Here is a 16,375-nt window from a genome sequence, read left to right on the forward strand (position 1 = left end):
TAGTATTATATCCTTCTGGAGTCTTTGATGGAGTTGAAGAATGAATAGATAGTTATAGTTTTCCTTAGTTATGATAAGAGATAAAATAGATATAAATATTGTAACTGTAATTCTTACTTGATAACTGTTTTGTTATATGTAATTTTACTATGTTAAAGTTAAAGCCTTTCTTTTTTGTTTAAACGGAAAAAGGGGAAATGATGTGGGAATGATTTCTTACTAATAAAGAAACTGCCTTGGCCCATTTTATTGGATAGAAAATTAGGTAGGCGGAGTATACAGAAGAGAATTCTGGGAGAAAGAAGCTTAGTAGTGAGTCGCCATGATGCTCCCACTCCAGACAGACGCAGGTTAAGATCCTCTCTGGTAAGCCAGCTCATGGGCTACACAGAATATTAGAAATGGGTTAGAACAATATGTAAGAGCTAGCCAATAAGAAACTGGAACTAGCCGGGCCAGGCAGTGTTTGAAAGAATACAGTTTCCGTGTAATTATTTCTGGGCATAAGCTAGCCATGGGGGCGGCCGGGTGCCGGGGACGCAGCCCTGCCGCCGCTCCTATTTCAACAGACTTGAGATAATTTGCTAGCTTTTCTTTAGAAAAGAGTAACACATCGAAAATATAAAAGTGGATGAGTGACTTAGCATGGTATTGTGAATATAAGGAAACCTGACGTTGAATTTGAGTCTTTAATGACAGTGAATATTCACCTTCCCCAAAGCCATGTTTCATTAATGGTAATGATAAGGGACAGGTCTGAAATTTTGAGTTTTTACCATAAGAGATTTGAGGAGTTATATAACATTAATAAAACAGAGCATATATGAAAGTTAAAGTTTTACTTTTCTCCATACCTTTAAATCAGTGATTCTCAACCTCCCTAATGCTGGGACCCTTTAATACATTCCCATATATTTTAACCCCCAGTCATAAAAATTTTTGCTGATATTTCATAACTGTATCTTTGCTACTGTGGTGAATTATAATATGATTACATGGCATTCATCATATCTGATATGTAACCTCCAAAGGGGTCGTATGCACAGGTTAAAACCACTGCTCTAAATGAAGTCAAAGTGAGAGGATGGGAAAATTATGTCAGTTATAGAAAATAGCAAAAATACAATTATGTAAATAATTTTAGCTCTACTGTGTGCTTTTGTATGGAAATGTGCTCTGTATAATGTCTTGACATTAACATGGGTCATTCTATTTTGACATTTTTTTGTATGACCATTGCAGGTATGGTAGAATGATTTTTGGCATTAAAGCCAAGCCATTCAGATTTATTCTTCATCAGCAAATTCATTGCTGTCAGGATATGTTTACTGTGATAAAAAATTACTTAACATTTAGAAAGTGACAACATTGTTAATAAAATCGTATCATTAATCAAAGATATGTGCATATGTTTCATCAAGGAAATACATGTATTAAACTGCACAATACTTGTAAATGTTATTTGCTCCCCCCTAAAATTGTTACCTCAATGGGTATGGACATTTGTTTACTACTTAGTGGTTGCATGAGTCATGTTTAGATTTTAAGTTAGAATTTTAAAGACCTCTAATATTTGAGGATTACATTTAGAATTGATTAATTTATTATAATTATTCTTGTTTTCAAATACTCATTGTAAACTTAGGGTACTGAAGCAGTAAGCCTATGGAAAAGTATAACCAAATGTGTCATTAATACAATTCTATAAAAGATGACAAAGTAGACATAAAATCTACTGGTGAGCCAAAAACATAATTGCAGTCTAATTAATCATAAAGTTAGGCTTTGAGAAATATTGGAAATAAAAAAAGTGGATATCAGTGTCCACAACTGTATTAATCATCCTCAATTTTTACACAGCTCTATTCAGCTAGACAATAGAGTACTCATAACTAACAAGTTAAATTATTCCTTGATAAGCTTTTCTTTACTTCATCCTGTTTCATTAGGCTGTGAGTAGCCTTTGTTAGAAACGACAACTTCCTTCTAAAATATTACATTGCTTTAGTCACATTGATATGTTCTAGTTTCTCCATATACCTCTGAATTGTCTGTCTCTTGTTTTATTCTCTTTTACCTCTCTCACACGTTTCCAACTTGATGGAATTATATGTACTATAATTCTAATTTATGCCTTAGGATGGATAGTCTTGGTAATGATTCATGTTACAAAGAAAAAAAGACTTTTTCAACACTATAGTAATTTAACTATGATGGCTATTTATAGGAGGAGTATGTAAAGTTTTAGGTAAACTGTGTGGTAGTCATTCATATGTTATTGGACTACTAATGATCTCATAGATTGATTTGTTGTATTTAAGCATTTTGTAGATGTTTTTGAAATTGTAATTGTTAAGACAGTAATAAAATAATTATCTTGCCTAAAAAGACCCAAGTTATAGGATACTATATATTCAATGAACATATAAATATAGTTGTGATTACAAACATTAAATTTTCTCATTATTCAAATTCATAAAGGCAATACCATGCATAATTTCATTATTGGCATGGATTTTAAATAAATTATGCAAATATAACAAATATGACAATATTGAAATAATGTAACTGAAAGTCACAGCAAGTGTTTAAAATAGTTCTATAATTTTGGGGTTTCTTTCAGTGCTCAAGGTGGATGCATTTCTCATGTACTTCCAGAATTTTTACTTGGACCAGAGGATTATAAGAAGTGGCTTGAAATTACAGTAAGATAATATCTAGGAAAATTTTAAACAGTCACTAAATTTACAAATATATGGCCTTTTTTAAATCACCAGTTTAAACTTTTTGCCTTTTGTATCTGAAATACACTAAAGCTTAAGGCCCTTTTAACAGATAATTGTGTGTGTGTGTGTGTGTGTGTGTGTGTGCTAATGGGAGGACATTAATTAAAACTTTTCTAAGATTTCTGTTGAAAAATGAATCCTTGACTTTTTTCTTTTTCCTTTCAGGATTATGTGTGAGGTGTGCATGTATATGTGTGCTTGTTTACATGTATATAGGTCCAAGTGTGTATGTGTATATGTGTGTGTGTGTGTGTGTGTGTGTGTGTTTGAGCATTCTTCTATGCTTATGTATATGGAGGCCAGAAGTTGATGTCAAGTTTTTTCTTCACACTTTGTCTTATAGTTTAAGCAGGGTCTCTTGATTGAACCTGTATATAACTGATTAATCTCGTCTAGCTTGCCATATTGCCAATTTGTCTGCTTTCTGGGTACTAGGACTACAGGCAGGCCACCAATCCTATCCCACATTTACATGGTTGCTGGGAATTCAGACTCTATGCCTCAAGCTTATACTGTACACATTGAGGGTTAATAAAGGAAAAGGGCATATATAGTTTATCTTTAAATGTACATTTTATGGATGAATATCTTCCAGAAAAAAAATAATCTTTAATTTCACGAGTGTAAACAGATAATCTGTTTTCATTTCTCAGCCACCCAGACACAAATAATCACACAGAAACTATATTAATTACAATACTGTTTGGCCTATTAGCTCAGGCCTGTTATTTACTTGCTCTTATAACTTAAATTAATCCATAATTCTTTTCTATGTTTAGCCACATGACTTGGTACCTTTTCTCAGTGCAGCATTCTCATCTTGATTCCTCTGCATCTGGGTGGTGAATGACTCTCTGCCTTTCCTCTTCCCATAATTTTCCTAGTCTGGTCAGTCCACCTCTACTTTTCCTGCTTGGCTACTGGCCACTCACCATTTTATTAAACCAATACAAGTGACAAATCTTTACAGTGTATAAGAGCATTATTCTACAGCACATAGGAACTTGTTACTTCCCTTTACGTGGTGTTAGGGGAGACTGAAGAGAAATTAATCATTAAATATATATTTTTCTCTTAATACATCTTATGAAAACCTCTAGCTGATAATTATTTTTGGGGTATATGAATTTTAGTTGTGGAAGTCACAAACTGATATGCCAAAGAAAGACAGGAACTTGTACTGTGCTTTTATGTTGACTTCAGAGTTATTAATATCATGACAGGACATGGTAGCATACAGGGAGACATGATGATAGAAAAGGAGCTGGGATTAGACATGGTGCTAGAAGAGGAGCTGGGAGTTCTACATCTTGCAGGCAATAGGAAGTGAACTGACTCACTGGGCATGGCTTGAGCATATATGAGACCTCTAAGCCTGCCTCCCTAATAGCATACTTCTTCCAACAAAACCACACCTAGTCCAATATGGCCATACCTCCTAATGGCTCCCTTTGGGTGCCATTTTCTTTCAAATTATCACGGTGTGTAACTTTTACCCCTAGAAATACTCTGTATGAGTATTTTCTGTGCTTTCACAGGTGTAAATGTATAAAATGATCATCTCAATTTTTTTAAAAAGGAAAAAACCTTATATAATTAAAATTTGACACTAATTTTTGCTTTGAATTTTAATTTATGATGTTGTATTTCATTTCTTCAAGACCTCCACTAAAAATACAGCTCTCTGTACAATTAAGGAAAAGTATTCAGTTAATATAGACATGGATAATTTTGAAGCCTGGAGTACACGGGCATGGACAGATGTATTTCTTCAGATATACAAGGTAATAATTCCACTCTTGTTACCCGTTATGCTTTTGTTTAGGCACATGATTAGTGCAATAGTTTTAGTAGTGAAAATGCTGCTACAAATAATTTTAGAACATGGTAGGTTAAATAAACTAGTTTTTTCTTCGTTATGAAATTATTGGAAAGTAAATGACCTAGAACTGCCATTGGTGTATTCTGTCCTTTGTACTAGATTTTCAGCTATAGGATAGGCTTTCTGACTTAATCTTTTCCTAAAATAAGTTGAAAATCTGTTCCTTTAATATAATAAGTTACTAATGTGAGAATATTTGTTACTATATTTAAATGAAGCATCAAATATATGGGCATTGCCCAGAATTGCAATTTCTTAGGAGTTTAGAAACAAAGCTGACAAAAGATTCCCTTTTACTTTTTCTTTATTTGTTGAAGGAACTGCGGGCTGTGTCCCGCCACCTGGCTAGCTTTATACCCAAAATAACAACACATAAACTGTATTCATTTAAACACTGCTTGGCCCATTAGTTCTAGCCTCTTATTGGCTAATTGATTAACCCATTTCTAATAATCTGGGTAGCACCACGAGGTTGTGGCTTACTGGGAAAGATTCTAGCCTTACATCCGTCTCAGGTCGAAGAATCATGGAGTCTGCCTCACTTCTCCCCAGCATTCTGTTCTGTCTACTCCATCTACCTATCTTCTGACCTATCAGGCCAAGCAGTTTCTTCATTAATTAACCAATGTAAGCAACAGATAGACAGATGACCCCCTCCATCATTTATTGTTTTTATTTATGACTATTATCAATGTAGCTTCTTTTTTTAAATTTTTTATTTATTAAAGATTTCTGTCTCTTCCCCACCTCTGCCTCCCCTTTCCCTCCCCCTCCCCCAATCAAGCCCCCCCCCCCTCGTCAGCCCATCAATGTAGCTTCTTATAACAATTTATTTTTATATTTTTCTTTTGTGGTCTAATCCATATATTTTGTATTAATCAATTTTATTTAGTTTTTGTATCCCAATCAAAATTTAGTCTTTCCTCCCTCTTTCTAGCTCATCCACACATGGCTTCTCCTCCTTTCTCACCCCATCCATTCCTCCTCTGCTGTTTCTCTTAAGATATAGGAGGGCCTCTTGTGGCTATCAGCTGGTCATGGTATATCCAGCTGCAGTAAGTGCAAGCACCTCCTCTTCCATTAAGGCTGGATGAGGCAGTCCCATAGTAGGATTATAGGTCAAAGTGTTTGTGGCTGTTTTGATGTGTCAGTCCTTCCCCAGTCTTGTCTGGTTACAGGAGATGGCTGGTTCAGGGTAATATCACCAATTACTAGGAGCTTTAGCTAGAGGGTTGCCTTCATAGATACCTGGGAGTTTCTATTGTTCTAGGTTTCCAGCTCATCCCAGAGATGTCCCCAAATTATAGTTGTCTTTCCCAGTGCTCTATCCCTCTATTGGCCACTCACCTTATCCCTCCTGTTCCCATTCTACCTACAAACCCCTCCTTTTCACATTGAGATTCATATACCCTGTCCCATTTGAGCCCTCCTTGTTATTTATCTTCTCTTGGTCTGTGGGTCATAACTTGCTTGGTTCTCCTTTACGTTACTGCTTATATTCACTTACGTGTGAGTACATACCATCTTTGTCTTTCTTAGTCATGGTTACCTCATTCAGGATGTATAATTCTAGTTCTATCCATCTGCTTGCAAATTTCAAGATATCATTTTTCTTACTGCTGAGTAGTACTCTATTGTGTAAATGTACCACATTTACTTTATCCATTCTTCACTTGAATGGCATCTAGGTTGTTTCTAGTTTCTGGTTATTATGAACAAAGCTACTATGAACAGAGTTTTGTAAGTATCCAGTAGTATGGTTAAGTGTCCTTTGGGTGTATGCCCAAGAGTGTTATAACTGGTTCTTAAGATGCTATGATTCCCAATTTTCTAAGAAACTGCCATATGATTTCCAAAGTAACTGTACAAGTTTGCACTTCTAACCAGCAATAAAGGAGTGGTCTTCTTGCACCACATCCTCTCCATCATGAGCTGCCACTTGTGTATTTAGCCATTCTGACAAGTGTAGGATAGAATCTCACTATTGTTTTGATGTTCATTTTCCTGATGGCTAAGGGTGTTGAATAATATTTCTTTAAGTGATTCTTGGGCCATTTTGAGATTCCTCTGTTGAAAATTCTGTTTATATATGCAAGCCATTTTTAATTGGATTATTTGGGGTTTCATGTCCAATTACATGAGTTATATATTTATTTTGGAAATTAGCCCTTTGTCTTATGTAGCATTGGTGAAGATGGTTTTCCATTCTCTAGACTGCCATTTTATTCTATTGATAGTGTCCTTCACTTTACAGAAGTTTTTCAGTTTCATGAGGTCCCATTTGTTAATTGTTGATCTTAGTGCCTTTGTAATTAGTGTTCTGGTCATGTAGTTGTCTCCTGAACAGCTACTGAACAAGGCTATTCCTTACTTTCTTTTCTAACAAGTTTAATGTAGCTGGATTTATGTTGAGGTCTTTGATCCTCTTAGATTAGAGTTTGTTCAAGGTGATAGATACAGATCTGTTTGCATTCTTCTACATGCTGACTCCTAGTTAAACCAACACCATTTGTTGAAGAGGCTTTCTTTTTTATATTATATAATTTTGGTTTTCTTGTCAAAAATCAAGTCTCCATAGATATTTGGATTTACTATTCTGTCTTCAATTCCATTGATCAACCTGCATGTTTTATGCAAATATCATGTAGTTTTTTATTTTAAATATAGAGTTTAATATATAGCTCTATATTAAAACTTGAATTGGAGGTGATGATACCTCTGGAAGTTTGTACAGGACTGTTTTAGCCATCTTAGGACTTTTGTTTTTCCATATGTAGTTGAGGGTTGTCCTTTCTAGGTCTATAAAGAGTTGTGATGGAATTTTGATGGGTATTTCTTAGAATCTGTAGATTGATTTTTGGTAAGATGGCTATTTTTACTATGTTAAGTCTACTGATCCATAAGCATGGGAGATCTTTCCATCTTCTCATATCTTCTCCAATTTCTTTCATCTCCAATTTCTTTCATCAAAGACTTGAAGTTCTTGTCATACAGGTCTTTTACTTGCCTAGTTAGAGTTACCCGAAGATATTTTATATTGTTTGTGTCTATTTTGAAGGGTGTTTTTTCCCCTCTGATATCTTCTTAACCTATTTATTGTATGTATATAGTAGGGTTACTGTTTTTTTTCTTCAATTAATTTTGTATCCAACCACTTTACTGAAGGTATGTATCAGATGTAGGAGTTTCCTGGTAGAGTTTTTGGGTTAGTTTATGTATACTATCAGATCAAATACAAAAAGCTATACTTTGACTTCCTTCCTTCAAATTTGTATCCCCTTGATCTCCTTTAGTTGTCTTATTGCTCTACCTAGAACTTCTAGAACTATATTGAATAGATATGGAGAGAGTATATAACCTTGTCTTGTCCCTGATTTTAGTAGAATTGCTTTGAGTTTCTCTCCATTTAATATGATGTTGTTATATTTGCTTTTAATATGTTTAGGTATGTCTTTTGTATCCCTGATGTCTTTAAGACTTTTGACATGAAAGGTGTTGGAGTTTTTCAAAGGCATTTTCAGCATCTAATGATGCTGAATTTTTCTTTTCATTTGTTTTATATGGTGAATTACATTGACAGATTTTCTTATGTTGAACCAGCCCTGCATCTCTGGGTTAAATCCTACTTGGTCATGGTGGATGATATTTTTTGTTTGTTATTGGGCTAGGTTTGCCAGTATTTTATTGAGTGTTTTTCTATCAATGTTCTTGAGGGAAATTGGTCTTTGATTTTCTTTCTTTCTTGAATTTGTGTGGTTTATGTACCATGGTGATTTTGGCCTCGTAAAGTGAAATTTTCAGTGTTCCTTCTCTTTCTATTTCATGGAATAATTTGTGGAGTGCTGGTGCTAGATTTCTTCAAATATCTGGTAACATTTTGCACTTAGATCTGGCCCTAGACTTTTGTATGTGTAGTTTGGATAGTTTTAATATTGCTTCTATTACCTTGTCAGTTATAGGTCTATTTAAATTGTTTATCTAATCTTGATTTCACTTTGTTAAGTGGTATTTATGGGGAAAATTGTTCATGTATTTTAGATATTCAAGTTTTGTTGGTTCCAGGCTTTTGAACTATGTTTAGTCCATATTTACTGATTTTTTTTCTTATGAAACCTGACAGTTTCTGAGTTAGAGTGAATAAGCAAATTTTAAATAATGGTAGATAATGTCAATTAACTTATGGACTTTTAGGTGCCAAGGATTATATCTCCAAATTAGTTGACATACTTAACAAGGTATTCTGCCTTTTGTACTTCACATTTTATTCCATCAATTCATACTTTCATGATTTTTATGTTAAACATCGAATACTATCATGTTCCTCCAAATGTGTCTGATTTGTGTGAAGTCTTTTTTTTTTTTTTTTTTGAGATCCAGGGTTTCTTTGTAGCTTTGGCCCCTCTCCTAGCCCTTGTAGACCAGACTGTACTTGAACTCACAGAGGTCTGCCTCCTTCTGCCTCTCAAATGCTGGGATTAAAGGCATGTGCAACCACCGACCAGTTTTTTTTTTTGTGTGTGTGTGTGTGAGGTATTATGTTTCCTATATGCTTTTATTACTCATATCAATAATATAGCTATGTATATTAAAACATTTAAATAACTATCTCTCTGTGGCACAGGGAAAATGGGTAAATATTTCAGCAGTGGTAGTAACAGCACTTCTGTAAAAACAATTTTCTGTGTATATTTTGAGTCTTTCTGTATTAAATTATACCTCTATATAATGATATCTGTCCATCATTAAATCTGTCATCCTAGTAAATGTTCGCTTGTAAATCTTATTCTCTTTCCAAAGTAGCTGTGATAGTTGACAGATGATTTCAAAGTTCCCTCAGATTAACAGAGCCAAACATTTATGTCATTAGCTGTAGTTATGTAATTCATCATTTGTTTTTCCTCAGAAAGGACTAGGAATCCTTTTCCAAGACTTTCGGTTGCATTTTAAAGTATATCAGATTTGAAACTAAGGAGTTATAGATCTAATACATGCTATATTTCTACCATAAAAATTAATAAGAAATGCTAAAATAATGCTTTTCATATTTATGGATTGCTATTCTTACCACATAGCTCAGATAAAACTCCAAAATTCTACATTAGATTTATTTGGTAAAAATTCTATGTAGTTTCCATTATGGAAAGGAAAGGACAGTATGAGACCTTTCACATTTTTAAATTGTACATACTTGAGATATAGCATAAATATATGATACATGAGGATATGAGCGCCTTTTCTGTAGTTACACATGTGAATATGAAAATTTTTTAAGTTGGATTATCCCAGGAGCAGGCTCTGAGATAAGTATCAAACATTTTGTTTGAGAAGTGGGCTATGTGGGCTCTGTGGTTCTTTGTCAGGGAAACATTCCCTTTAGTGATAATTGGCATTTGTCCACAATAAACTTTCAGAATGGAGAGGTGAATGCTGGGTAGATGTGAACAGTGCAACCATATATCTAGAAAATATGTCACTCAGGTTGTGTTCTTCACATCCAAGATGTTGGAGAACTAGCTATGATATTATCAAGATGTGCTTTGTGAACTGAGGTAGAAGTATGCATATAATGTAAAGAGTAGAGCAGACTCATTTAATTAGAATGCTTTACAATATCTGTCACTCTATAACTGAATAATGTTATCTGGCTAAATATATAATGAAATAAAACTCATTGTTGCTGTCATCTAGAATCTATACCAAAAACTTCTGAAAGGTAGCTCTTAGTACATCTTTGATATATTTTTCTGCTTCTCATATGCAGTGCACTTTTAGTGAACGAAATTGTGACATTCCTTACCAAAATTAACAGCATGAGATAAAAGTACATTGAATTGCCTTTGTAACTTTATTTCCTTTAATACACATATGCCTGACATGTTGACACACACCTATATTCCCAGTTCAGCAGGAAAAGACAGGGAAATCAGAGGTACAGGCCAGCCTTGGCTTCAAAGCCAGTTAGAGGCTAGCTTGAGATACATGAGATCTAGTGACCAATCAACCAACAAAAATACCCATTAAGTTTAATATTAAACTGTATTTTGAGTGGGATAATGGTTTATATTGACTGTCAAATTTACAGTATCTAGAAGAAAAATCTCTGGACTTATCTGTGAAAGAATGACTAGATTGGACAATTATGATAAGATGCTCATTCTCAATATAGGCAATACCATTCATTACATAGGCTAGGGTCTAGGTTGGGATAAAAAGAAAGCAATTTGAGTACTCACTGTTAAGGTCCAAGAGAAGCCCCCATAAAAGAACACCAGTTATGTATGCAATTAGCAAGAACACTTTATTAATCCAACATGATGGGATGGCACATGGCAATAGCCCAAGATGCTCACAGGCCCCAGTTAAACCTAGATATGGGAATTCCAGGGAGGAGAGATTAGTCTGGGGGCTGATTGGTAGATTTAAACAAGCAGTTTATGGGTTGTTATAGGATTGGTTGGCCACTCAATGATTAGGGACTTGTCAGCTGCAGGGTCGGAGAAACTATCTTTACTTTCTTTAGCCTGAACAAGGTGGTGGGGTACCCTCTAATTGGTTGCCCCTGGGTTTTGTCTTTCCCCAAAACTGGTTGCTCAGCACCAGTCAGTTCCAGTAAACTGAAACTATGGCCTGATCCCTGGCAGGGGCTATTAGAAATCTATCATGGCTCTGGTCTGCCTCCCTGACCCTATCACTTATGTTCATCCATATTTGCTTCCTGACTTTGGTTGCAATGTGATCAGTTATCTCACATTTTTGGATACAGTGACTCCCATCCCTAAAACTGTGACCTAATATAAAGCCCTTCTTCCTTAACCTACTCTTTTCAGATATTTTCTTATAGCATCAAAAGTAACTAATACAGATGGGTAAAACAAAGAATAGTTACTAATACAGATAAGTAATCTTGATATTTAAAATTTTAAGTTTTGTAAACTGTAAGAAAACTAAAAGCATGCCAAATTCATGTCAGTTAATGAATTGTCATTCTAACGGGTCTGTTGTCAAGTATAGTTTTTTTTTTTTAAAAAAAAAAAAGTTAAGAAGTGTCTTGTTACAAGTTGCATAGTAAGGAACTCCATAGTATAAATGGTATTCAAGCAAAAAGTTGAAGACTGGAACTGACCACTAGTGGGACATCCCTCATCAATTCTCTTGTTCTAGACAAAGTCCATTAACCACAAAATACTAGTGTCTTCCCTTACCTATCTAGTTGGGATAATTAGCTTTTCAAGATGTGAGTTTATTTTCCATCTGACTGTAATAATTATTTCTTTCGAAATTCCAGGTTATGATTCTATCTCGAGTGACACCACATTCCTACAGTTCTGCTCCACGCATATGTGGGGCGAGCACTTCAAAAATCAACCCCTGTTTTGCATCCAGCAACATATATTCTAATGCTGAAAGGATTCTACTTAGTTGGTTGAATACAAATTATGAGAGTCATCGACATGTTATATGGAAAACCAACAAATGCGGTATGATATTTTTCTTTAAACAGTTATAATTTGCAATGCAAAAATTGATATAAAAGGAGCCATACATATATGACTTATTTTGGTTGGTTCAAGATGGCTATCATTTCACGATCTTCAAGGTGAGATATTAAGAAATGCTTTTTACAAGTGATCAAAGCGGACTATCTGAATGTGGCTGACAATGGGGGCAGACTGAGAAGCCAATGATAATGGCACTGGGATTTGATTCTACTGCATTTACTGGCTTTCTGAGTTCCTAGTCTGTTTGGATGCACTCCTTCCTAGGCCTAGATGGGAGGGGGATGGGCTTCGACTTCCCACAGGGCAGGGTACCCTGCCTTCTCTTAGGACTGGAGGGGGAGTGGGAGGGAATTGGGAGGAGGGGAGGAGGTAAAATTTTGAATGGTATTATTTATAAAGCAATAAAAAAAGAAAAAAGATGCTTTTTTAATATGTCTAGGAGAAGAAATGATGAAATATATATAGAAATGCTCTCGAAATTTGGATATTAAAAACACCCCTAGCGTTGTTGCTAGCATTTTCAGCTCTGTAAAGTATTAAACTCGGTTTGTACTTTATTTATGGCTGTCATGTTGTATATCACTCTGTGAAAATAATCTTTAATGAATTCTTTTGTGAACAGATCATGGTAAGGTATACAAAATTATTTAACTCTTCTCCCAGTAAACATCTACATTGAATTCTCTACCAAGAGCCTGAAATTCCTTTTGCAAAATCTAGTTGCTAATATAGCCAATATATACAGTTTTCTTCTTGTCCTCAGCATTAACTGTTTTTATTCAGAAATGTTTGGAAATGCGTTTTTAGTTTTAAATCAACTCCTTTTCTCAGGATATATGCAAATCTTTTGTGATTAGAGTAGAATTTGCTAATACTCGATGCGTGAAGTTCAATCTAAGTCCTAGAACTAAGCAGAAGATTGTACAGTTTCGTTTTTATTAAGGTTTTCAATTGTATTTTTTTATAAAATAAAGTTATTATTATCTAATATTCCCTCCAAACTAGGTTTAAATTCACCTATTTCACTTCGGTTCTTTATTTGTCCTTGAACAAAATTGTTTCAATATAACATGTATCTGTTTATCTGGCTCCCCCCTGTAGATTATAGGTTTCCTTAAAGGTACAATCTCTTTTTAAAATTAATCGTTTTATTTTTTTGAGTTTATTCTAAACTTACATCATTTCCTCTTTTCTTTTTTCAATTCAAACCCTCCCATATGCCTCTCCCTACTTTCTTTTCAAAATCATGACCTCTTTTTTATATTTTATTATTTCTTACTTTGTACATAAGTGTGTGTGAGCATGCACATGCATTTCTGAATGTGATAAGTATAGCATGCTGAGTCCGTATAATGTTACTGGTATGTATGCTTTAAGGGATGACCATTGGATAACCAACAGGTATGTTTTTCCCTGAGAAGTTAATTTTTTAATCTCAACATTCCTTGGATGACTTTAGTTCATTACTTGTGTAGCCTGCTGGGCTTCCCCCATCCACTTTGGCATGTCTGTTGTCCTTGTTCAGCTCATATTTTGGTAGTCATGTTGATGAGAATTTTATGTGTGTAGCTTCTTGTTGCATTAAGGGCGGCAGGGCTGCGTCCCCGGCACCTGCCCACCCGCATGGCTAGGTTATGCCCCGAAATAATTACACGGAAACTGTATTCTTTCAAACACTGCCTGGCCCGGCTAGTTCCAGCTTCTTATTGGCTAGCTCTTACATATTGTTCTAACCCATTTCTAATATTCTGTATAGCCCACGAGCTGGCTTACCAGGGAGGATCTTAACTTGCGTCTGTCTGGAGCAGGAGAATCATGGCGACTCTTTCACTAAGCTTCTTTCTCCCAGAATTCTCTTCTGTTTTTCCCGCCTACCTAAGGATTGGCCTATCAAATGGGCCTATGCAGTTTCTTTATTAATAAGAAATCACTCCCACATCAGCTTCTGGTATTACTAGGAGACACAATCTTACTGAAAATCACTGCTACTCTGGCCCTTACAATCTTTTTGCCCCTCTTCTTCAATATTACCTGACTCTTAGGTTCAGGAGTTGTCTTGTTTAAATATGTCTTTTGGGACTGGGCTCTACAACTCTGCAATTTGATATTGCGATTTTCTTTAATGGTCTCAGTCTGTTGTAAACAAAATTTTCTTTGTTGGAGGGGCGATTGCTACATTTATCTGTGGATGTAAGGAAAACAACATTTATATTTTAGTCAGGGAATTTATGCTGATTTAGTAAAGTAGTGGTTGTCAGTTTTCCTTCAAGATCCATGACTTCTTTATCCCTGGGCAGTTAGCTAGGTTTCCAGTACTAGGCATGGTTTACCCCTTGCTGTGTGGGCACTAAGTCCTATTGAAGACTCTTGTTTACTGTGAAGGCATGTGAGATATTTCTGCTCTCATCATGTTATCTCGACATACTGATTGCTGTGGATCAAAGGCATTATCACTCTGTGGCACTGTTTACTCCCCATTTGGAAGCTTTCCCCCACTTTCCCATTTTTTTCCAGTCAAATCACTCGCACCCTGATATTTTTCTTTGTATTGCTCCCCAAACCCCTCTATATCAGCAATGGCCTCTTTTGTCTTTCCTGGTTTCTGCATTTATTCCAGAATATTTATTTATGTCTAAAGATTTTGAGCTATGAGCCTGTAATGAGAGAGAAAAATGTAATATTTGCCTTTCTGTGTCTGGGTTATTTCACTCTACGTGATCTTTTCTAGACTCATTTATTAACAAAGGTCATGATTCCATTTTTATTTACTGTTGAATAGTATTTCGTAGTGTGTAATTATGTAATCATGCCAAGTAAAAGCATACCAGATGGCAAAATAAGAGCATACATTTTCAAATTATTTTAGACTTGTTATTTTATGTATGAGTGTTTGCCTGCCTGCATGCATGTGTGTACACCATGTGCATACTTATTGCCCATGAAGATCAGAAGTAAAGAGAGTTTTGTGTCACAATGTGGATATTGCTATCAAATCCTTCTCCTCTGGAAGAACAACAAATGCTCTTAACCTGTGACCTGTCAAAAGCTTCAAAAGCATGCAGTTTTTGCCTCTACATTAGTTACATGCCTAGAATAGATAAATTCCATAGCAAAAAGTTGCAGATTTATTTATTTCTAGTATGACAAGATGGAAGAAATATGACATAGAATGGCATGGATACAGGATCTCTTTAAAAACAAAGATTGATTCATAGTGCAGTAGTATAGTTTAATAATATCTAGAAAAGATGATATTAAATGTTCTCAATAGAAAGCAATTGAATATGCTAGTTATCCTTTTTTGATTATCATACATTATATTCATGTTCTGAAATATATCATATCACATAAATTTGTACAATTTTCTGTTAATTAACATAAAATATTTTTAAATTTAGATAACAGTGAAGATTACACATGTAAATATGTTTAATTATACTTATTAAATAATAAAATGCTTGAATTTTTGCTACATGGATTATTCTCACTAAAGCTGCTAAACATATCTTGAAATGATCTAAAATAGAATTAATTTGTCAGTTCTAATGTTCAGTAAAATAAATGCATTAATCTTTCTATGACTTTAAATGATTCAATTTTGATTTTAACAGCCATGTCTCTTTTTCATAATACTATTCTGTACCAACATTTTGTTTGAATTTTAAGGTATCTATTTGAATTAATATATTGTTAAACTAGATGGAAATAGAAACTCAAATGCCAGTTTTAATTTAAACATGTCTTTTTCAGGGGAAATGGGAGTGAAAGAAGGACTTGAAGGATTTCTGATACTTAGCATATTCTCGTTTAATTTCAAATGGCAGGATATAAAAAACTATGAAGAATATGTGCCTTTTTGAGAATTTAAAAAGTAGGATATGTGTTCAACAACAGCAATGAGTTCTGTCTAATCTTTTTACCATGTAGTTTTGGATAGCTTTTCAAATATACACCTGGTTCCCAGATACTTTCCCTTCTTGTTTCAGTTTCACTGTAGTAACTGCTTTGTAATTGAGAGTTCTTTTTTCACTCTTCTAACTCATAGTCTTTTTCATAGTCCAGTTTTGATTTCTTCAAGCCATAGGTCTCCATCTTCTAAGTATCTCATAGGGTAGAGAATTTCTTCAACCAAAACACTTTCCTAAAAATAAATAAATAAATAAATAAATAAATAAATAAATAAATAAAAACTTTCCTAATACCATAGA

At 34.6% G+C, this 16,375-nt stretch overlaps 1 protein-coding gene across 3 annotated transcripts in view; it reads left to right on the forward strand.

Moving 5' to 3' along the window:
• Positions 1–16,375, forward strand: part of Cfap47 (cilia and flagella associated protein 47) — a 246,663-nt gene that overhangs the window by 103,280 nt on the left and 127,008 nt on the right. For all 3 annotated transcript variants that reach the window (XM_050129779.1, XM_050129780.1, XM_050129781.1), the window contains 3 exons: positions 2,624–2,705; positions 4,448–4,570; positions 11,954–12,146. In XM_050129779.1, the coding sequence (XP_049985736.1) occupies positions 2,624–2,705; positions 4,448–4,570; positions 11,954–12,146 (398 nt within the window). The remainder of the gene's footprint in view (positions 1–2,623; positions 2,706–4,447; positions 4,571–11,953; positions 12,147–16,375) is intronic.

The sequence above is a fragment of the Alexandromys fortis genome, unplaced genomic scaffold, assembly GCF_014885135.2.
Source record: "Alexandromys fortis isolate MF-2015 unplaced genomic scaffold, M_Fortis_MF-2015_v1.1 scaffold_313, whole genome shotgun sequence".
NCBI classification, from domain to species: domain Eukaryota; kingdom Metazoa; phylum Chordata; class Mammalia; order Rodentia; family Cricetidae; genus Alexandromys; species Alexandromys fortis.